Source organism: Hipposideros armiger, unplaced genomic scaffold (assembly GCF_001890085.2).
Source record: "Hipposideros armiger isolate ML-2016 unplaced genomic scaffold, ASM189008v1 scaffold_792, whole genome shotgun sequence".
Taxonomy (NCBI): domain Eukaryota; kingdom Metazoa; phylum Chordata; class Mammalia; order Chiroptera; family Hipposideridae; genus Hipposideros; species Hipposideros armiger.
The window spans coordinates 166132-190632 of NW_017732142.1; the positions used below are offsets into that span (position 1 = coordinate 166132).

Sequence of the window (24501 nt, forward strand, 5' to 3'; positions counted from 1 at the left end):
ATAAATTATAATATAATAAATAATTATAAAAAATAGGGGTTACTGCTTCTGGCAGTGAAAATTAACCCCGAGCCACACTAGGGGTTACCGCCAGGGTAGTTAAAGAAAAAAACAAGGGCAGATAAAATAGATACAAGAAAAATGAATGAAAGCATAGTGAGAAAATATGTCTTAATTTAATACTTCCCCATGTCACTCTTTGTTTAGAAGTGAAGCACTATTATGCATGTCTATCATCACATGTCATTTTTTTAAAAATTAAGTGTTGTTTGGAAATGGAAGAAAAATTGGCATCATCAAATTTACAATATGCATATTTATAAATTGCTATTTATTAAATTATTAACAAATGGTTACTTGCTGTAGGCATTTATGATTTTCAAGGTTAATTTTAACACTATAGGTAGTTTCTGTTCTCCTTTTCTAGCTTGGCAGGTCCTCTTAAATCTCCTGCCCCATAATGCTCCTTGTCTCATGAAGTGGCACCTCTATTCATTCAGAATCCTGGAACTTTTGCTTGATCCCTTCTTCTGCTTCACCCTTCACCTCTCCCTTATACCATATAATCAATTACCAATTTCTAAATCTTCCTGTCCTCACTGTCAAAATCCCAGTGAAAGCCATCATCAGCAGACTCACTAAAAGAGCTTTAAATTGACTTTCTTATATCCATCTCCCCCTTTCACTCCATTCTATACGCTGCAGTCAGTGTGATCTATTAAAGCCAACTATAACCAGGAGAACGTTTTGGTGTACTGGAGGCCTTGCCAGCGTCTGTTCCTAGATATTCAGCATCTTCCATATCCAGAGTCCTGCCTTGAGGACTCTGATCACTGAGTTTCTTCCATTAAGGTTCAGGAAGAAGGAAGCGATGTCTTAGGGCAGCAGGTTTCACGTGACATTTGGAAAATCACCGTCTTAGGGAATTTCAGCTCCTGTTTAAAAGGTCTCTTTTGGTTGACTCAGACTCTTCTGGATGAACGCTGTCTTCCAGATTCCTCCCTCCCTGCCGCTTCCTCTATGTACTCTTCTCCAAGATGGCTTCCCAGGTATGAGGGCTCATGTGACCTAATGGTAGCAGTGCAAGGGGGCTTCATGTCCATACACTACAATTATCACCTGTTCCCCTTTAGATTCTGGTACCGTGGCAGGTCTGACCTGGCCTGCACTGTTAATAGGTACTCTGACAATTTCACATGGGAAGATGTCCATGTCTGTTGACTGCCACCTAGAAACCAAAGACCTTCACTTGAAGAGCTCTTATTCCTGACCTCAGGACTCTGCTTATCCAGGGGTCCCCTCAGTACTTATGTACCCCTTTCTAGGACACCTGGGAATGTCTGGATATCCCAACACTGTGTGAAGACTGTGGGGGAGCCAGTAGTATTATTGCATGCACACCTTTGGGCCACTTCCCAACATTTTGCTGTGCTATCGCTCCATGACAAGTTGTAGGCTTTCCTTGAGATTTGAAACCCTCTCCCAGTTTAGGTCTGGGAAATATGCCATTGGTCTGTCCCTCTCCCCACGCTTATCTCCGTGTTCTTAGACTATTATACCTAACGATGATATATCTGACTAACAAGATAAAACTGCTTTAAGGGGAAGGGATGGGAGGAGTTGTGTGTGAGGAAATTTAGATCGCATGTAGGAAATAAATTATAATTTCTTTGGCTGCCTGGTTATCACTCAAGCCTGGGCTTCCTGTTTCCTTCAACAAAGAGAGTTGGTCAGCAGGTCCCTCCACTCAGGCACGCCTTTCCACAGGCTGATGCCGGCAAGGGAAGAGCCTTCCGCCTGCCTAACTGGTAGAATTCCAGAATGGCAACATGGCACACGGAGAGTGGCACCACTAAACCTCCTGAAGAAATGAGTGGTGATCCCTAGTGGCAGAAGGTGAGAATGTCACCCAGTCCCCAGGTTTACATAGGAGAGAGCCTGGGAGTTTAATGACGAAGGAGCTGGACAGAGGAAAGGGCAGATATGGATTTTCTGAGTCTGAAGTTTATACAGTTTAGAGGCTTTCTTTAAGAAGAACACAGAAAAATCATACTTTCGCAACTTTTATAATAACATTCAGTGATCTGACCACATTATTAAATGGGCCCTTCTCCTACCTCTTGGGAGAAGTGAAGGGCCTTTACGCCCTGTCAGGTGGCTAGTGATGCTCCTCTGACAGAAACCTAGGTCTCATCTTCCTGGAGAGGGAAAGCCTAGGTGAGAGTACTTGTGCTTGACCGCTGGAGACCATGTAATGATTGGGAATTAGCATTTTGGGATTAGCAGCAGGAGGCCTGGAAAGTTCAGTGAGACTCAAGAGAGACTTGTGCAGAGCAGAGAGAAGACCACTCCCTTGTAGTAGAGACTATGAAGATGAGAGGGCGCCATGATGGCCTGAGGTCAGGAAAGTCCCCTTGGTATTCACGTACCAACTTGAACAGACAGAGAGGAAGAGCTGAACATCGGGCGAAGGACTGAACGTTCACCGAAATGCCCGAAAGGAGTCACCCCTAAGGAAATAATTTAAACCAGAAAATACACCTCTTCTGGCACAGTTGAGCTTATTTTTATCTGATACCTAGGAAATGAGAGTATGGAGAGTGAGGCACAGAGAACGGAGTGATGGCTGGTGAGGCTGATTAGATCAGTCACAGGAAATAAAGATAGAACACATTCTTGCATATTTGCACTTGTTGGGGGGTAAATCTGTGACTTTACTACAGAAATCTAACCCACCACTCCACTGCTCAGAATCTCCAAGGCTCAACTCTTTCCTCAGGAAAACATTCACAGTCCTTCTCTGATTTACAAAGAAGAGGGCTTCTTTTGGTTTTCCATGATCTAGCGTCTGCCAACCTCTCAACCTCATCTGCAGCAGCTTGCTCTTCCTGGCTCCTTTTACTGCAGACATGTTAGACTTTTTCCAGTTCTTCTCATATACCAAACACTCACCAACTATTTCCTCAGCCTTGGCCAGTCCTACCTCCATCTTTTCATTGACTGACTCTTTTCATGCATAATCTCTCAGCTATAAGGTCACTTCTCGGATCTTTTATATTAGGTCAAATCCTTTTGTTGAATTTATAATTGGTTATGATAATAAAATAGAGGCTAAAGTTCCTTCATAATTCCAAAATACATTGGGATTATAGGAGCAGAGCAGGGAGAAGGGTCTTTAGGCCCTTACAGGGTTCAGGATGTGGGGTTGGTGGGATTTCCGCAGGCCTGGCTCACCAGGCCCTGATAGGGTTGTTTGTGGATGTGAATTTGATAATTACATTCCTCTATCTCAAACATCTATTCTTCATACCTGTGGTGTTGTTGCTTATGAACTGAGGGGGAGGATCTGCAATCTCCAACTCGACGGTGTGTCCCACAGATCTCTTCCTCCGCAGACTCTCCCCTCGTATTATGTTGCTGACACGGATTTTGTCACTTGGTATCTTTAGGAACAAGGCAAGGTTTCTAACTAGATTATGAGAGCTATAAAAGTCATCTTCTGTGATGGCAGGTAATTGGAAAGAAACAAATATGACAGCAGTGGTGTGGATTTCAACAGGTATAGTTCCTTTAACCAAAAGGTAAAGCATCTGGTAGGTTCTATCAAAGTAGTTTTCACCAAGGACCGTGGAATTCAGGTTAGGAAGAAATTGCTCTATGAAGGTAAAAAGTCAAAACAGCACAGTTGAACATATTCATAGGATCACAATTACCATGTAGTAGTTGATTATTTGTTTACATTTAGGAAATTCTGAAAAAGTTCAACATTATCATTCTTTCATAAGAAAACATGAATATTAAAAACAAAAACATTTGGAGAACTGACAAGCAAAATTAAAGCCAATCCTTTAAATAACACCATTAATAATCATTATACATGAAATCTTTTTAAAAGTTAAAAAGCAATTAATTTAAAAAGCAATTTAATTTAAAATAATCTTTACACACTAAATTTATTTAAAAAGCGATACTATAGACACAGTATAAGTGATAAATGAAATCAAAGGAGCCTATATTGTACTTGTAATACTATTTTTTATGTTAGGAATTTTAAAGCTTTGACCGAAGGCATTTGGTAATTTAAAAGTGTAAATTTAACTTTAATAGCCTTCTAGCTCATGCAGCGTATGCAGTGCTATATACCAAATCTGAAGGAGCATTTACAATTCAGTGCTTCTATTTTTCCCAAGGACAAAAATATGTAATACAAATGACATATGTATTAAAACATCCCAGAAGGATCTTACACCAATGAAACAGGTTTACATTTCAGCCTGAAAAATCTTTGGTTTATGCAAAACAAGTTCTACTACAGAAATAAATTTTGCAAAAGTGATTGAGATTATTATATATATAAAATGAATGAACATATATACGGCAGAATATCAACAATGTCTCAGCGGTAACATATCCACTAACACACATTAAGCCCTGACAAAGGCTGAACTGTACAATAGTACTGGAATGAGACATGGAGTTTCTTACCTTAGTCATAGTGAGGTTTACCAAGAAAAAGAAATCAAAATTTTAAAAAGAAGAGGGCATTTCTTATTAATGTAATGCACATTCATAGCAATGGCGTTCAGAAACTATTTCATTATTATTGTATATTTAATACCTACTAGGATGAATTCTGGATGCAATTTGGTTTAAACATTCTGTGAATCTGAAGAATGTGCTTTTGTATTATAAATTGAAGCTGCTCTTAAACTACTGTTAGAAGTGTCTACACCATTTATTCTATGTAACTTTCTCACGTCTTCACAGTAATGGAGGGAAGCAGAGACACAGAAAATAATGAAACACTTTGGGTAATCTAAAAAATATGTATAGATTCATAATACAGAGCTATTATTTTAGATTCCAAGGGCCAAGGCAAAATGTTCATTTAAAAGTAATGTTATTTCGTGGAAAAAAAAAATCTGTAAGAGGGCCTTGGTTGTTTTTCATCCCTACAACCTCTCTACAACCAATTTCCTGTATTAAATTCTGCCTGTTGAGGTAGTTTCTACTTTCCTGGCTGAAATGGTAGAGTACTTGGTAAAAAAGTGTTGTTTGAAAAAAGAGTTAAAATTTATGAAAAGTAAGCTGTAAATATGTGCAGTCGTTTGTATATAAAAATGATAATACTGATTCAGTTTATTAGGAGGAAATACAACATAATAGTTAAGTGCATGGGTTCTAGAGTTAGAGCTTGGGTTTCAATTCTTGCTGTGCCCTTGCCAGCTTTGGTGTTGCTATGGATTGAATTGTGCCCCCCCCCTTCCCCACCCCAGCAACAAATTCATGTGTTGGAGCCTTAACCCCCGATGTGAGGGTAATTGGAGATGTGGCCTTTGAGAGGTAATTAGGGTTCGATGAAGTCATAAGGGTGCGGACTTCATGACGGATTGATGTCTTTATAAGATGAGACACTAGAGAGCTTGTGTGCATGGGCGCGAGCTCTCTCTCTCTTTCCTTCTCTCCCTCTCTCTCTGTCTTTTTCTCTCTAATGTGTTAGAAGGACACAGTGAGAAAAAGGCCATCTGCAAGCCAGGAGGAAAGCTCTCAGCAGACCTTATCCATACTGGCACCCGGATCTTGTACTCGCAGCCTCCAGAGCTGTGAGAAAATTCCTGTTTTTAAGCCACTGAGAGTTCGGTATTTTGTTATGTCAGCTTGAGCTAAGACAAGGACCTTGGCAAATTATTTTACCTCCTTGTGTCTCCGTTTATTCATCTGTGCCTATCTCATAGGGTTATTATTGGGACATAGTAACAATGAGTTCTTATATAAAAAGCACTTAGAACGGTGCCTGGCACATAGTGATGTCTCTGGAAACATTATTCTTGGTAGAAATAGGGCTTTCTCCATAGATGGTAATGAATATGGGTTATCCATTCATACTCTAATATCTAGCTTATATTATGATCTACACAACACATTTATGTAAGTGTTAGCCAAAATTATGGGGCACATCTAAAAATGATAAGTAGCACATGTGGAATGGAATGTATTGACCTTATTAGTACACCCAGTTTAACAAAAATACTTCAATGTGCAGAGTTAAATCCTAGTTTTACAAATATTATTGAATGGGTAATTTTAGCCTCTTACATATATTTCATTTAAATCCAGAGTTTATTATATTTACTTCATGGTGTGCAGCTGATATTACACTAGCTTTCTTGGCAATACTTCTGGTGACTGCCAATTAATTTAGGTTCTGATCTCTATGAAACAGAAGTAAAGCAGAGATAGGATGAAAATTCTAAGCAAAATTTCTTGTGTACAAAGAAATAATTGAACTAAATGTAAAGGATGTAAATGTTTCCAGGGTCAAAGGAAAGTCCATCATACACAAAAATCTTTTATCCGCATATAAGCAGATAGATAAGAGTTCCATCATGAGTAATCTTCGAAGACACACAATATTAAGATATTAGGTGGACCATGGCTAAAAATTATTTTTTCCTGCATTCATCAAATTTTAAGGAATTAAAAATATTAATTATGAAACATTACAAAGAATTTTATACATAATTAAGTACACATACAATGTTTATCATATTTTTCTGAGAAAATACCTGTGTACAAGTGTCTATTAAGTTCACAGTGTTTCTGTTGGGAGTTCCACACTGTGTTTTTGGGGCAGACCAATGCATTGTTCACATAGACATCCAAGCGCTGAAGTGTGGAAAAAAATGTTCCTACCAGAACCGCCTGTTAAAAATAAACAACATTTTTTGTCTTAAGGGAACAATGAAAAAAATATTTAGAATTTAGCACTTAACAAAAGTCCTCTAACTATATATACCTCATATAAAATATTAAAACTAAGTTTTGTGGATTTAGGATAAATATTGAGCTAAAATTTTTAAATGGACTTACATTCAACCATTCACACAGATGTTACAACTTAACTCTTAGTTGTTAATTCTCGGTAAAAAAGTATAATGTCAGAATGAAATTATTAGAGGAGAATCTCTAAATTAAAGAAAGGGTTTCTTTAAAAGATAACAAAGTTCAATACAAACTCTCAGCTCCAGGGGAGGGGGAAACGGGGATCTTAGCAGTGTTCTGTATAATCCATCCACACAAAAGTAGCTACTGAAGGCTGAACAAAATGCTTATGTCTGAGAAAAATTTGGTAGCCAGACTAATACAAATCAGTCAAAATTTCTATCCTCTCTGATTCAAATTTGTTTACTTTTCATGTTTCTATTTCTCACATTTTATACTATCCTAAAGTAAGGAGACCGGCTGGGTTTTGCAAGGGCAGGGACAAATTAATAAGGAATCAAATAAGTTATGCATAGTTTTGAAATCTTCTTCTGAGATTGTCTACCGAGGCTCAGAATATTAACAGTGACATTACTTTGTAGGTACATTCTTATTTTTAAAATTAAAAATATTTTCTTTCATTCAAACATTGAATTCTTATCTGAGCCAAGGACTACTAATCTAGGAGCTCTCAAATGTCCCTGCCCTGTTTGAGCTTACATTCTAGAGTGAGAGAGACAATTAATAATAAAAATAATAAAAGTAAACTATGAAGCATGTTAGAAAGTGGTAAGTGCTATGGAAAAAAAGAAAAGGGAGATCAGAGTATGAGTAATTGGGCGAGCCCAAACAGGAGGGCTGGTCCGGGTAGGCCTATTGAGAAAATGGGAGTTGAAGGGATGGGGAAGTCAGCCATGTAGGATAGAATGTTCCAGGCAGACTCATCATCTGCAACACAGGCCCAGGTGGTAGCATTTCTGGTGTGTTGAGGAATAGCAAGGAGCCCAGTGTGGCTGGAGGAGCAAAAGAAGTCAGAGAGCTAAGAGATGGGGTGATTCTCATACGGCTTTGTAGGCCCTTGTGAGGATCCTGCCTCTTGTACAAAGACTAATGGGGAAATTATTGCAGGTTTGGGGCAGAGGGGTGACCTAATCTGACTCATATTTTGAAGGTATCTCTGTGGCTATGGAGGTAAGACTAGACACTAGAGTGGGGGAAACTAGAGCAGGAGGAGGAGTTGGGAGGCAATTGCCTTAACGTTGGCTCAAACTGGATGGTAGCAGTGGAGATGGTGAGAAGTGCTCAGTCTCGATATTTTGAAGGGACCCTCAACAGGATTTGCAGATGGATTGGAGAGAAATGTGAGAGAAAGAGAAGGATCAAGTATGGTTCCAACTGAAAGGACAGGGCTGCTATCACCTGAAAAGGGACAGATGTCTTCCTTTGTTACTTTTCTCTGCTTCATCTCATTAGCATCCTTTCCTCGCATTCCTAATACTCTGAGATGTTCAGGTCTCATGCTCTTAGAGAAGAAAATCGCAATTATGGGACTACTTCTCAGCCTCATACTCGTTTCCCACTGACATAGTATATATAAAGATAATCATCGCAGCTGAATTCAGTTTATAGCAAAGACCTGACGTTACTGAAGATATTTTAGTTAACATGCTGTGTGACCTTTGCGGGAAATTCCAAAGGTGTATTTCTGACATATAAATAATAGCAGCAAGGAAGAATAAATATGTGACTCCAGTTTTGGATGTGCACTATTTTTCTGTAAAAATTTAGGTGTGTTTGCTCATCACACAAATCATAGAACTCACTGTCATGCCTTATATATGAATTAAGTGCATATGGGGTAGAGGTGTTTGGGACTCACATGTGCTCTCAGGCTGATGAAAACTGTCTAGACTAATAGTATTTTCAGTAGTACCCTGACGATCCTCGAAAATAAGCTGTAAAGCTGACGATGTTTAGGAGAACAAGGGAGGAGATAAAGTCCTTAGCAGATAGAAATATATGCTAGTAATAAATGCCAATAATGGAAGAAATTATTTCTATTTTGCCTCACCTTGTTATGGTCAACATTAAGCAACATCAGCCGGAGATTCTGGGGACTGGTACCAGTGAAGTAAACTTCATAAGATTTGTTCAGAGCCACAATGCTATGAAACAGGGACAGTCTTCTCTGGCATGTGTATCCCGCACACCAGCCATGATCCTGTGGGCCTAAATCCACATAAAATAGAAGTTCATATTCCTTATGATGAATAGTATTAGTGCAAAGTCTGGAGAGTAATTGTATTAAAAGTAAATTGCACTGATTAAGTTCAGCATCTATACCCATTATTTATCCATTCATTTATCCAGTGATCTAAGCTGTTTCTCACACCTTGGTTTAAAAAAGGAAGGCAGGGAAGCAACTTGTCCCTGTTACCCATACTCTCACACTGCCCAGACCAAGAAGGGTAAATAAATGTGCTGAGGAAGGTCACTGAGAGAAACGGCAGATTTGCATGTTCTTCATTTTTATAATGATGTTTGAGCCCAGGCCAAATGGTAAGGAAGGAAAGGCTCGATGCTTTCTTTCATCTATCAAATGTGAGTTTGGGTGGGGAACCAACTTTCTCAGACTCTTTGCTGAGACATATGCTGTAACAGAATTAATTTGTTAAAAATAGAGCCTGTACTGTATCTGGAAACATGGACATTTCTGTGTCTGAACCATTGATTCATTAAGTCTTTCACTCACTCATTTGTTCATCAGTTCACTTGTAAATTCATCAAACTCTTAAGTTTGTTTTTTATTGTCTTTAGTCTTCCTCCACTGTTATTTTAATAAATTTTTGTTAAAGACTGTGATTATCGGTACTGTTGGAGGGTCAGCATAATCAATGAACTGAAGCAGTTTGAGAAATGACATCCCAATAAACCCTCTCAAAAGCCAAAAGATAGTGGACACTTTTCTACCTGAATCCAGACATTTCCAGAACAGGCATAACATGACTTTTATGGCAAACTTCTCCATTTCACTTCAGTATTAAAGTGGCTGGGATTATACATATATAAAACATAAGGTGAGATAAGGAATGATGAATTTTCTTGATGCATTTTATGTAATAAATAATTTGTGAAATGTTTCCATGCATGTAATAAATAGTGAATGCTTTGAGTAACTCTAGTTTTTTGACATTGAACACGTACCATTAATGAGATCAACATAACCATCGCTCGCTATAGCCACTGGTGAGAGTCTTCGAGTTTCTGTGTCAGAATCCAGGCTTTCAATAACCATCATTGCATATTCCATCCCCAAGCACCGATAGCTCTGCCATTCTGGAATGTATTTACAGGTTGAATCTCTAATAATTCCTAGAAACACAGGTATGTACATTTTAGCAAAGAACAGGAATGCCTTTGCAAAAGCATATCCACATATCTTTTTCGTGTTATGTAAGATTTAAAAAGTAGAAAATATGTTATTGGTTGAGTCCATCAATCATTAAAAATAAAAGATATATTTTGTTTTGTAAATTTGAAGACTAACAGAAACATATCCAACGAACCTTTATAAGGTGCTTTCTCAGTGACAGGAATTCTACTTCCATTTGGGGATGTGAGCATCACCTTAGGAATTCTGTAGTCTCCAATTCCAAATTGGCTATTTCCATTCCATTCATATTCTGACTGAGGTATCACTGAACCAGAATCCCCCAGAAAGGAGCCATCTATATCTCTAAGGAAAGATTTCCTTTTGGCATCACAGACCATGTCTACACAATCAGATGGATTCACCTTACTGTGGAGAAAAGGTGAAATGTATGAATACTGAGATTTAGTACCCCTCCCCTGTTTCTAGGAAGCATTTGAATATACTTGACTATTTACAAAGAGAGTATTCAAAAATAATTGATGGATTGAATCTTATTTTCAAAAGGATTCAAGGTGGTACCAAGTAGCATATGTAATTAACATTGTAATGAGGTCTGTTTTTCCATTGTGTTGATTTGGTCTACTATGAATTCATTAACATTTCAAAAGGACAAGTTATACCTGTGGGATATGAAATTAGAATTCCATCTTGTTGTTCCATATTTTGTTGAATGATAGATCTCATATTTATGCACTGCTCACAACATACTAACACTGCCCCACTGAGCAGGTGAACAGTTACTCTACTGTTCAGGACATACAAGGTCTCTGTGTTGGCTTGAAAGTCTTTATTATTTTTCCCTTCCTTTTCTTTTTTATAATGGTCTTTAATATTCTATAACTATTGTATACTTACTATAAAATAATCTAAATACTTGGTAAAGTTCAGTCACCTTCCTATCTCAAACTCTTAGGCTCATCACAAATTGCAAATTCGCATATATTCTGTTTTTAAAAAATTTAAAGTTTATTGGGGTGATAATTGTTAGTAAAGTTACATAGGTTTCAGGGGTACAATTCCATAATACATAATCTATATATCACATTGTGTGTTCTATTTCAAACTAAAAAAGCTCCTGCACAGCAAAAGAAACGAACAACAAAATGAAAAGGCAACCAAATGAATGGGAGAAGATTTTTGCAAACAACGCCTTCAATAAGGGGCTAATATCCAAAAATATATAAGGAACTCATACAACCAAACAACAAAAGCATATATTCTTATACGCTTTTGCCTATGTCTACACAAATAGATATTCTTGGATTCTGATTTTTATGCTATATATTTTATAACCATTCTATAGATACCCAAACTGTAAGCGATGAAATACTATAAATTTATCGTGCATTTCAACCATAGATGGTATTTTGCCTTCATCTTGAGCCACCTGGAGTGTTGATTGTTAACTGGTTATAATAATAAGTAGATGCCTAACTTGCAATGTGCTATATATACATGGTATACAGTATACCGGGTGAACTGTTTAGTAAAAGGGATCTGGAAGTGTTTCAACAGTATCCCAACAAAAGCACAGAACTCAAAGACATATTTTAGACTGTAATATTTTCTTCATGACCTTATATTAAGATTAATATATATTTAAAATGATATATTAAATCTGAAAGATTCAATGATAATCAAACCAGAGCTAATAACTTTCTAGTGGAGAGAGGCTATATTGAGTCAAAAAACACTGCAGTTCAGCAATTATTAAATGAAGAGCTGTGGGATTGTCATAAAAACAAAATCAGATGAAGTCAAACTATGCAATTCTCTAAAGAAATGTCTTTCTAATTAGACAGCATTATTCCTTGTCTTCTCTCTAGATCAAAAATGATCAAACATCTGTAAGAGAAAATTTCCTTCCTCCAATATCCCTGATGCGTACCTCTTAGGAAGAGTAGCAGCTATTGGCTATATTCTTTTAAGAATTAGAATCTAAGTGGTTCAGCTTCTAGAAATAGTCTGATATCAACTGACCTTTGTGATTGAAAAGTTACTGTTTTACATTTTTGCATATTCTCAGTCACAGTGATAATAAGGATTGACATTTAATTTCCAAGTCCATGTTGGGGTGCAGGTGATAAGATATTTAGAAAGCAACAGGAAACAAAAGAGGTAAGGAAGAGAGAAGAAAAAATAGAGATGTGTCTCATTCCTAATGATGATTAATGGAGAGATATGGTTGCACAACACATAATGATAGTGTAATTTATGATGCATGGAAAAAACAGTGTGAGAAAATATACAGGTTTAGGCCTAGATTTTTCAATTTAACTGAAAACACAGATGAATTAGTCTTAATTTTCATAATGCTGATTCAAATTTTATAGAAATTAAATTACTGTAACATAGCAACCTTCTCAGATCTATGACAAGGGAAAAAGACAACAGAAAACTATGAAGACAGGAAAAAAAACTGGATTTTCATATATTTTACCTTATATCAGGTCTATGTATAAATATTTTTGATTGTTCAACAGTATCAACCAGCTGTATGTTCTTCACATGGACTGGGTGCTGTAAATCCTCATTTAAAGGGTTAGTAATGAATATCACATTAGTTTCACCTGAACAAACACTCTTAAATCCAACAAATGTTGAACCTAAAATATAAATAATAGAAAAATAAGTATTTTCTGTAGGAGACATGGTACAGTTGCATTTCATGTACATTCCAGCAAACACATCATTTAATACTACCTTGAACATAGAGCTCGTACCTTATGTGGTAGATTGTCTTACTGTTTGTGGTAAATTATTGACTCTATATCCACACCACTGAATAGTTACTTCCATATTTCTCTGGGCTTGGCCGTGTAACTTGGTTCAGCCAATGGGACAAGAGCAATGTTGGCATAAGCAGAGCTGAAAAGTGCTGCATATTTGAGCTCACAGTCTTGGTGCTCCTAGGAATTCTGTCATTTCCAGCATGTGAATAAGCCTACCTCAGTCACACCCATTACTCCAGTCAATGGCCATCAACAAGTACTAACCATCAACAAACACCAACCACCAGATGGAAGTGAGACTATCTTATCCTACACTAATCGGCCCCTATCCACCCTGTAAACCGTTGGCAGCCTAATGAATAATCCCAGGTGAGACCAGCAGAAGAACCATCTAGCTGACCAAAGTGCCAATCGCCAATCCACAGAATCATGAGCTAATAAATGGATGTTTAAAGGCTCTAATTTTGGGGGTGGTTTGTTAGGCAGCAAAGGCTAAATGAAACACTGTTGTTCTCTTGGCCTTATTGCATATAACGTGTGGTCAAAAGAAAAACTTTATTGGATCGAAAACTTAATCTCCAATGTACTTAAAATCCAATAACTCAAAATAGAAAAAAAGCAAAAGTTGACTCCCCAAATTCTTAAATCAGTTATGTGCTACCGGCTACCCTTCTTGATTACATTTTCCCCAAAGGAGTTATTGTATATACATGAATATGAGCCCGTAGGTGAGTATTAGTAAAATAGCACAGAAGCAGATACTGGTATTACCTGAGCAGACCTCTTTTATTGGTCCAGGGCACTCATCCTTAGCTCCTCTAAGTGTTGACTGCTAACTACTCACAGCTGCCCCCTTCTCTGAAGAATTGTCCTTGGCCACTTGACAACGCCATCACTTGAGATACGCACTCCTCAACACCATCACCATAGGGGTAGCCAGGCCTGACTGACAACTGATACAGAAGACCCCCTGCCTCAAGGGGAAGGAAACTAAGTGGTCCAATTGATGCTACACAGCTCCCTGAAGCATCAAGGAGCTAGGCTCCAGCTGAGATCATATTCTTGCTTAGCTCCTTCCTCTGTCCTATCCTACTTCCCTCACTCCCTTTCTGGTGAGGTCGTATGTTCAAAGCGTATTGCACAAGAATCCCATCTCTGGCTTTACTCCTAGATTACCTGATTACACAGCTAGCACCAGAAGAGGTCCTAAGATGCACACTCTAATGATACACTAATGAATTTAGATTGCTTGCTGGCTAGATGGGAATGAGGAACCCATTGCTGGTGGTAGGCAGAGTACTGAGAGTCCCTAGCATGCTGAAATAGTGTCATTATTAAAACTTCACCTAAATCGCCAATAGCTGTGGGATTTCAGCAAGATTATATAAGCTCTTAAATTACTTAAAAAAATAAATTCAAATTTCTTCAGTTGTAAAAAGCAATAATAAAGTTTAAACCTACTTAAATGAAAAGGCTTTTACAATTTATAAAAACGAATTAATATGAAATACTGAAATACTATTCCAGTATTTTTTCTGTTGCTGTAGAAGAAAAAGTAAATGTTGATTCTTTAATATATATGAATTTTGCCAGGGAACCATTCTTGAAATTGGCTCTGATGTCTGATTTCTTTGCTTGTCATATTGAGCAGGTTCCTATAAATCATTATTTTATTTTATTTTTTTTTACTAAAGTACAACGCAATATTATTAGTTATACTCTATGTATCTTTTATAGAACTTAATTGAGTGGATTTGTCAAAGACTATGTTTAAACTTGCCTGAGACTTCCAACAGGCCACTGATGGCGTTGTAACTCATGATCCCTGCATGGGGCTTCCGGGGTGCCATGTTATGTGCTGAGGCAAAGGTAGGCCAGCAAATCCCACTTCTCCCTCCTTTTATAAAAAGAAAAAAGTTAAGGAAATCTGAAAATGCACTCATATGGGCACCAAAATGAAAGCTCTAAAAGTTTCACCTGATGGAGGTCTGGAACTCCTATGGGCAGCAGAAAGTTCAATATTGGGATCATCATGAGTTAGGACATCAGAGCAATTAAATTCAGGGCTACTTCCAACCATTAATGAGCGCTATTTAAAAAAAAATTCAAACAGTACAGCTTTAATAATAGCTTTTGCGAAAGGAAAACATAATAATGGGTAATACTGAATTACACTGCAGCAAAACACAACCTATAAGTTGGAGAAGTCGATCATTCATGAAACCACAATGAAAAAGACGTGATGTCTGCCCTGAGTGGAGCTACACGCAAAGTGGGAGGGGGAAGACAGGCATGTAAATAATTGTATACAATGACATATTCTGCTTCTAGGATAGAAATATGTCCAAGAAGAGGAGGGAGTGTCAATACTACCTAAACTGGTTCAGGAAAAACTTGATAGACAGAATGAGAATTGAACTAACTGTGGCAGGATTAGCCACAGATAAGCAAGAAGAGGTGAGGGAAGCAGGGAGGGGCGAGAACAGAGAGCTTCCTGGTAGAAGATAATGAGAGCAAAGGCAGGAGGTTTGGGTGAGCCAGGGTAGAAGCCACAGCAATTGTTTGTATTAGTCCTTTAATAATTTACCCTTCTCAGAGTTGCTATTTCTCCTTTGTGTGGCTATATTCATTTCTTACCTTAATTTGTACTGTTTTACTGGAAATTTTGTGAGACACAGCAGCTGGCATGTAAATCATTGAAGAAATGGCCATTCCATTGTTGACCAGGGTCACATTATAGATACGTACACTCTCTGTGGTCTGTAATACAACTTGTAGGTTACATGGCACAAAACACAATCATGAAAGACAAGAAACAATCGCTCGCCATCTTGGATAGATTTACCTGAAAATAAATTCCGTAATCCCAGCACATCCAAATGGTAAACCCCTGGATAAGAGAGCACCCGGGAAGGCCATCCTGGTTCATATAGATGCCATATAAACCTCCATGGGCTTCATTGTCAAACCACTTTTCGAGGGGAGTAGACTGACCTTGGAAGAAAATACAAAACCAGTGAATTAACATTAGAAGTCACGTCTTATAGTTTTAGAAGTAGTATTGGTTAAAGTTTAAATTCTTTAAAAAAATTAAACATGTAATTTCAATGTAAATTTTAACAAGATGATCAAATATTTTGATTGTTTTGGCCATTTATGATTTACTCTATTTAGTATTTACTCTTATCTAAATTGCTCCTTCACTGTGACTCAGAATAATTGTATGCTCATTTGCAAATGTCTGGCTTAGTGTTTGCACCCTTAACTTATTATAATCTGATTAAACTAAACATGAATTTCATTAGAGCACGAAGTTGGATCAAATAAGGCTGAACTGGAAACGCAATGATGTAAACTGCTTCCCCTGCACACCTTCTTGCTGGTTCCTTCCGGTCATCCCATTTTCAAGGTAAGTGTCACTGCCTTAGAAGGCCTTCTCTGACTACATGAGGCACTTTACACAAAAATTAAAATTTTTTTCACTTAATATTTTATTATTATTATTTGTGACTCATTTACCTCCTTTCTCCTATTAGAATGTAAGCTTCATGAAAGAAAACACTGTGTCTAGCTCACTCATTACATTCCCAGAGCCTAGAAAGTAATGCAGAGGTAGCTGCTCCTTAAATATCATAGTTTGCTGTGTATAATGCGCACTTTTTAACCCAAATTTGTGAGGGAAAAATAAGGATATGCATTATACATGGGTAGTACTAATTCTGTATCCATATTAATGTTTTTAATACTTTTATTTATGCTTATGAGTTAAAAGTGCAACTCTAGAAATCAGTAATGATATCCATAAGCAAAATAATACCCTGGTATAGGGTAATTGGTTTTGTTGAACTTATGACAAACTTGCAACGACAAAGAGCTCTTGGCCTTCTATGATGAGTAAATATCGTAAATTTGTTACTGGTACATAAAATTTCTTGTACCTTATATCTGTTTTTTGTAATTATTTGTTACATAAAATTTCTTGTACCATAATATGTTAAAAAATAAATGCTAAAATTCCTTTACAGTACATAAAACAAGTACCTAAATGTAAACAAGTAAAAATTTGAATTAAAAATTAAAATGAAAGATTTTTTTTTCCCCTGAAAGTTTGGGCCAAAAATGTGTGTGTGCATTATACATGGGAGCGCATTACACATGGCAAAATATGGTATTTGTTGAATTAATGGGAAAGTTGTGTAACCTTTTAGAACCTCAGTTTCCTCATATATAAAAAATTTTAATGCCTAATTCAGTGTTGTTTAAAAATGAAATGAAATAACCCATGTAAAGTGTCCCAATCAATGAAAGCTACATTCAAAATACACAAGAAAATTGAAGTGGATTTTAATGAAAGTATTACTTACATCCAGATCACATCAGTAACCTTAATAACTCCCTCATAACTCTGCATAAACTTCAGGATTCCTTATAAAAAACAGCACCATCACCTAACCTGTACTAAATCCCCAAGGATCTGACTTTCTTCTATTTTCTATTACTTTTCCCTTTTTTCCTACTTCTTTGAGATTGACATTTTACTTATGGTCTGCCTGGTTTTTGTTTTGTTTCCTGTATAAGAAGCTGTTTGCATGTTTCTCCCTTGGTTCCCACAATGTACCTCCATGGACAAATACAGCTCTACTCTTGGACCCAGTGTGGGTCATAATTTCCTTCCCAGCATCTCAGCCTCTCACTTTGGGAGATGGACTGGATAAGTTGATGTCCCACTCCAGGAACTTAGACTCTTAATTCCTGTGTAATGTTTCATATTTCAATTGCTTGAAATCCAAAAACTCCTATAGACACTAATTATTTAGGAACATCAATACAGTCAGTGAAAAATGTATTATATGACATTACATATTAGTAAATATTAAATATTCACAGGTCATATTTTGATTTTTGAAAAAAACCACGATGACATTCGAAGAAATTTTAGAGAAATTACATATTCTTAAATTTTAAGTCAAAGAAAAGTCACTTGAAGTTGTCGGGAACTAAAATATTTAATAAGAGCATATATCAAAGACTCAGTTAAAACTGTTGGCAAAGTTGTTTTATTCCTTCAAAATGTAATTTGCACAAGAATAAAATCAGCTCAAACCAGTTATTTTTAAATTCACAGAAAATGCTGATTCAAAGAATCTTCAAAATAATTATACTGAGATACAAAAACCAACTGTAGAAGGGATGGATATAAATTTTTCAGAGAAAATGCCATTTCTTTTAACTAAGTTTCTCAAGGAGTAAAGCCTATAGCTCTGTAATTTATTTTACTTTTTTGATCTGATGATTCATTTATTTAGTTGAAAAATCATGAGGTTATAAAAAGTTATACAGTATTAAGTCACCAGTCACCCTGTTCCCACTCACCTTCTTTTTTACATTGTTTTTACACTCTGTGTTTCTTTATGTAAACACAAATACCGTACACATGCCTGTTTTGTTCCCTTTCTTCTACACAACATATTATATGTGAAACAGTTTTATACCGGTGGTGCCAAAAAATGTATGCACATTTTAAGAGATATTATCTATGTTCAAGCAGTAATTCACCGTAATCAGAAGTGTCTAGACGCTGATGGTAACCACACTGAGTACCTCTTATAATTGCAGAAGTCAAGCGTGACTTGTATTCATCTTTTATTATTGATATATATTGAGTACTACAGTTAATACCATTTTTTTCCTTTCTGAAAAATGTGTATACATTTTTTTTGGCACCCTCTGAATATAGCGTTGTTCTGCAATCACCATTTATCACTTTAGAATAACCTGGAGATTTCTCCACATCAATATGTAGATATGTATAATTTTTTATTTGTTTTAAGAGGGGCTTAGTGTTTTAACGTTTGGAGACTATATATATATATATATATATATATATATATATATATATATATATATATATATATATATATATATATAAAACTAGCCCAAAGTTTTTGGACACAGGGTAGCTTTCAGTTTTATGCCACTTCAGAGAATGCTGTGATGAATAATAACCTTGTTCACAAATCTGCTGCAGAAGCAGCTGTTAGATTACCACAGTAGAAATGCTGAGCCAAAGGTAAATGCCCCTATAATTTTGGTAGCTATTGCCAGGTTCCCCTCTACAGGGATCATATCATTTTGGTCTACAACCAGCAATGTGTAAATGTCCCTGTTTCCCCACAGCCTTGCCAAGACAGCAGTTGTGCAGTCAACTCTTGGTTTTTACTCCTCTGATAGAGAGAAATGTATCTGAGAACTGTGTGTTTGCGTCCTTTGACCTTTTCATGGCTTGCAGATTTTAACATATGAATAGCGAGCATCTATTCCTTTAAAGAGGAAGCAGAAGATAGTGGCATACCCCTATGGACATGTACCTCTATACTTAAAAGTTCTGCTCTTGTAAAGTGGTAGTGGGATGAGGTACTCACTGTTCCAATACCAGCCAAACCAAGAACTGAAGTTGCTGTTAGAGTTTTGGGATAATACACATGAAAAATATTTTTAAAAGTTTATCCATTTTTCTTTAGGCCCAATGGTATCTTGAAGTAATTTTGCATGTTGAGTTATTTCAGTGCCCAGAAAGAGATATTACATATTGAACTGACAAATGATAATTACTTATTTCTAACAAATCTGGACAAGTTGTTTCCTGGTTTTAGTGACTCTATGTCGAAGACTTACTTGAGCAAGGTTCCCCATCAATGCGGTATCCTGCCCTTCCAAACCCAGCCACAACGTTATTTTGTAAGATTGTATTGGTCCCTCTATTTATCTAGTACAACAATAAAGAACATGCTTTGGGTTAGGCTCTTACACAATTATGCAATGAGAGCAAATATTGCAACAAACAGAAAAAAATAATTAAGACTACACTTTCAGGAGGAAAAGTTTAATTCATTATTCATCCCATTCAAACTTACATTACAATTGAAGTATTGAAAATTACCTTAGGTTCTTGGTATAAAACCATCACTAGATAGTATACCTTAGACTTTATTAGAAAAGTGTACTAAAGAGATTTTTCATTTTAGTCACAAATCCACTTGATGTGGTTCAATATTTACAAGCCATAGACCAAATTTCAGTATTATAAAGCAAGGTTACAAAGATTTTATCACATTTTTTGGTTGTATTCTACTACCAATTTGATTTATTTTAAAAAAAGACAACTAAGGCAATTACAGTGGACCACAACATTCAATAGAAGCATTCACTAATTTAAATAAAATCTGTTAAAATGGAAAAGAACTGGGTTAGCACAAGTTAGGTAATTATTAAACCATTTTATTTTATGAGCCAAGTTAAAGTGGTAGAATATGAAAAGTATAGAGCACAAAAGGCATAGTTTTTGCCTGTGGTGTCAGCAAAACAGTCAAAATCTCCATTATTTAAAGTATATTAAACACCCTTATTTTTAAAGATTATAATAAAAAGTCAAATGGAATTCATAAAAGTAAAATAAGTACCTTTGCTTTAAAAAATACAGATAATTAAAGTTTTAGAATTGACATCTGATTACATTCTAACACCTATGAATAGATCAACAGAGAATATTATTACCTCATAAATGTATGTTAAGCTCTAGGCTTTCAGATTTTACTTTAAGGTGATTATTAATAGTTGCATAAAACAAAATGCAATCCTATCCAATCTTTCAAAGAGAGCTGTTTTTAATTCTTTTTTGTTCCCATGACATAGGTAAGTAAAATAAAAACAAGAGGAAGCTAGGTTTCCTCCAAATCCTTTCTCTGTACTTTTTATTTTCTTGCTTGTAATCTCACTCCACATATAAACAAAGACCTATAGTGATAGAAGAACCTCATGGTCAACAAGAAGGGTCCAGTTAATAATACCAGATAAGGGTATATAACCTTGCATATGGAATCATAAGAATTTTAGATGAGAAAGGGATTTTAGAGAGTCTATACTATATCATCCTAACTTTCCATATAAGGAAGGAAACTTAATTCAGTGCTAAGTATTATAATAATATGTACAAGGCATTTAGTCAATTAGCACTTGAGAGCAATAACTAAAGTTGGAGAAGCAAAGAAATAAGAGAACTATTTAAACCAATAAATATTAACACAAAGAAAAGTCCCCATGGCTATTGGAGCTCACAATATCTTTGAAGAAAGTTCATCCACTCCTTCAATTAGCTCATTTCAGTAGTTCACCAATGTTTATCTAAGCAATAAATGGTTTTCAATAACACTTTGAGATTCAGAGTTTCTACAGAAATTATAATCTTCGCTAAGGAAATGATAATTTTGTTTAATTATAAATTTGCTCACACTACCTCAATTGCTGCATGCCAGAGAGTAGAACTAAAATCTTTTCTGTTCTGATAGGTTCCTGGCCAAACCGAAAGTGCAACCAAGTTTCCTCGGACTCTGTTGGCATCGCCCCATATTCGTATGCCTGGGGGAAAAAAATAAAATCCCCCTCAAATACATATACATTTGTAATAAGCACTATGGGGAAGGTATTTCATGTTTTTCCATGAAGTTAGTTTTCTAGTTTGAGCCTGACAAGTGAACCCCTTATATTTTAGAATGAGCCCTCTGAGCTCTTTGATAATGAAATTATACCTCTTTAACAGACTACCTGAATTAGAATCTTCTGGGGTGCTTCTTAAATATGTGGGTTCACAGGCTCCACCTCAGATTTTAACAAACACACAAATACATTTTGTACACATTAAATAAGTTTATATTATGTTCTACACTGATATTCAAGGAAGGATAACCTCTTAAAATTGAATATAATTTTTATCAAATAACCTTTATTTGTGAATAATCTTTTTGATTGACATGTGAGGCATATTTTTAAAAAGTCACAGCAATTTAAACTATTGGTGATTAGATAACTCACATAAGATCATGATTGGGTAGATAACTTTTCTTGAACTGTACTGTACAATATGATATCCATAGCCACATGTGACTAATTAAATGTAAAATAAGTACAATTATGTTAAGTATAATTAGAATAAAAAAATCCAGTTTCTCAGTCACACTAGCCACATTTCAAGTACTCAATGGACACATGTGGTTTAGTAATTACCATATTAGCACAGATAAATCCCATTTGCATTCTCATGGGAAGATCGACTGGACAGCATGGCCCTAGAGTTTACAGATAAGATTGTTTTAGAAAGACATGCTATTTGGACCGAAATATTATTATAATACCTTCTCCCACTGTAAAGTGAATGATGTTATCATCAATGTTCAATCCATCTGTACCAAACACACCAATTGCTGGGGAAAAGCCATGGTGAAAAGCACAGCCTCGGATATAAGATGAGCCATGTTCTTGAATCTATAAAACATCAGGATTCAGTGAACATTTCAAAAATACAATGAAAATGTATTTTAAGAGAAAAATTAGAAGTATGTGATTTTCAATAAACAAACCTTGATAGATAAAATATGCAATCTACATTCCATGAAAGATGATTTCCCAGGTTTTTTAATCCTGGGAAATTTCCACATATTTTAAATTTATGATTAAATAGAGCAAAAGAAGTATTTAAATGCAGAGTAAAAATTCTCAAGTACTTTTCTATGCACTTATACTCCTATCATTACCTGTATAATGCCAAGGGACTAAAATTTATTTTTCAGATAGTTTACTATATGATGAGCAGAGATTTTTTTTTTAATTATGAAAGTTGATACCCTAGCCAAGGGTTTACAATTCAAATGTCTATAGGAGCCAGTCAATGAGTAGGTTAGGGGCTTCAAGTTTTAAGACTACAAGATTATTTTTTATTTCCATAAGAAATACGCTCTCTCATTTTTCTTATATCACCAGTCATCTCAGAATATTTATTTTCCCACTTTTGAGACAGGCATGGATATACAGATATGCTTTTTATTTGAGAAATGTAAGTGATGCTCACTTTGTTTAATAGGAACTGTTTGGGAATATGTTTGGTCATTGCAAAATAAACTGGAGATGTAAAATACTATTATAGATCTTCAATTCTTTCACCTTTTGTGCTCCTTTATTTATTTTATTTTTTACTGATTTTTTTTTTTTAAATATGGAATGCTTCACGAATTTGCATGTCATCCTTGCGCAGGGGCCATGCTAATCTTCTCTGCAACGTTCCAATTTTAGTATATGTGCTGCTGAAGCGAGCACTATTTTTTACTGATCTTAAATCCATAAAATGAGTCAAATAAAATGCTGCTATGAATCTAAAAAAGTTAATTGAAAATATGTCTAAGAAATTAGTTTTGTTACATTAGCTTATAGTCTTAGTAATTCTAAGATATGGCTATTTCGTAAAATTAAATGAAAATCAAATCAAAATCAAAATATTGTACATTGAATACGTGCAAATATTAAAAATAGAGTACAAACCTGTCCTAGGTTCAGGAACGTTACAGCATATCTTGGATCTGTGCTATCCCTGAAGCCTTCTTGACCGCTGTGATAAAATTCCACATTACTTATTCTTGCATTTCCTAGGAGAAGGAGAGGGTTAAGTTTTTATTTTTTTGAAACAGGATAAAAATTTTTTTGAAGAGCTACAAAAGCTGTAATTTTCCGAATTACAAATTTGTTTTCAAGTTTTTCATGGAAATCTCAATTTTTCTTTGCTCTTTTAATCCAAGTGACGCAGTGTTTCTGAATTTTTTATTCACAGCCCCCCAGAGTCCTGTTAGACAATTTTTCCTATTAACTTCCCCTCCGCATAAAATTTTAATAACACATATATACTATATATCTATTAACATATAGTGGTCCTTTGGAGGGCCACAAACCATTGTAATAGCTAAGGGTTTTTTCATCCGCCAACACAACTCCCCCCCTCCCCCACCCAAGTGGTAGTGACATTATCCGCATTGAGAATGCATGACATGAGATATAATTTACCTGACATTTCCATTTCGATGCTGTAAAGAGATTTTAAGGGCATTATCTTTACATAATCTCTTCTAGAATATGCATTGCCAACTATCTGCTCATCAGTTTGTCATAAGTACCACTGAGCTGACAAGAGCCAATTTCGCAGATTCATAATAACAGCAATAACAATCCATGAGAGATTACTCTGTGCCACGTGGCTATCCTAAGTACTTAACAGGCAATATGTGGTTTAATTCTCAAACAACATCCTATGAGTTATGAACTTTTGTTGTTCCTGTCTTCTATTTAAGAAAACTGAGGCACAGAGATTCATGGCTGGCAAAAAACAGTTTTGTTTCAAAAACTGATATCTAATAAAATACTCTACAGAAGAGTTACTTTGTACTAGAAGGAAAAAGCCTAGCCTGTGTAAAATCCACGAGCCAGGGATTGGATGTATGGTGAAGAACATAAGATTGATACAATAGAGACAGAAAAGAAACGGTTACTACAGACCAACTGGACCTCCAAAAGCCACAGATGTGTTTTCTTGACTTAGTGTCACAAAATAATTTATAGGAGCAAGGAAAGGTTTTCATGGGATTAGGGTCCATCCTGGGACATTAAATGAGACAGACATGGATTAGTAACCAATATCAGAACAATTTTACAACTCTAATCATCTATATATCTTTATAATTAAAAGGGGGACAATAT

At 35.9% G+C, this 24501-nt stretch overlaps 1 protein-coding gene across 1 annotated transcript in view; it reads right to left on the reverse strand.

Moving 5' to 3' along the window:
* Positions 1-24501, reverse strand: part of PKHD1L1 (PKHD1 like 1) — a 143431-nt gene that overhangs the window by 9990 nt on the left and 108940 nt on the right. The window contains exons 60-73 of the mRNA XM_019628463.1: positions 23296-23399; positions 22116-22245; positions 21221-21342; positions 19603-19693; positions 15773-15921; positions 15565-15687; positions 14905-15016; positions 14708-14824; positions 12636-12801; positions 10329-10561; positions 9967-10134; positions 8834-8991; positions 6567-6702; positions 3311-3655 (exon numbers count right to left, since the gene is read on the reverse strand). Of these exons, the coding sequence (XP_019484008.1) occupies positions 3311-3655; positions 6567-6702; positions 8834-8991; positions 9967-10134; positions 10329-10561; positions 12636-12801; positions 14708-14824; positions 14905-15016; positions 15565-15687; positions 15773-15921; positions 19603-19693; positions 21221-21342; positions 22116-22245; positions 23296-23399 (2154 nt within the window). The remainder of the gene's footprint in view (positions 1-3310; positions 3656-6566; positions 6703-8833; positions 8992-9966; positions 10135-10328; positions 10562-12635; positions 12802-14707; positions 14825-14904; positions 15017-15564; positions 15688-15772; positions 15922-19602; positions 19694-21220; positions 21343-22115; positions 22246-23295; positions 23400-24501) is intronic.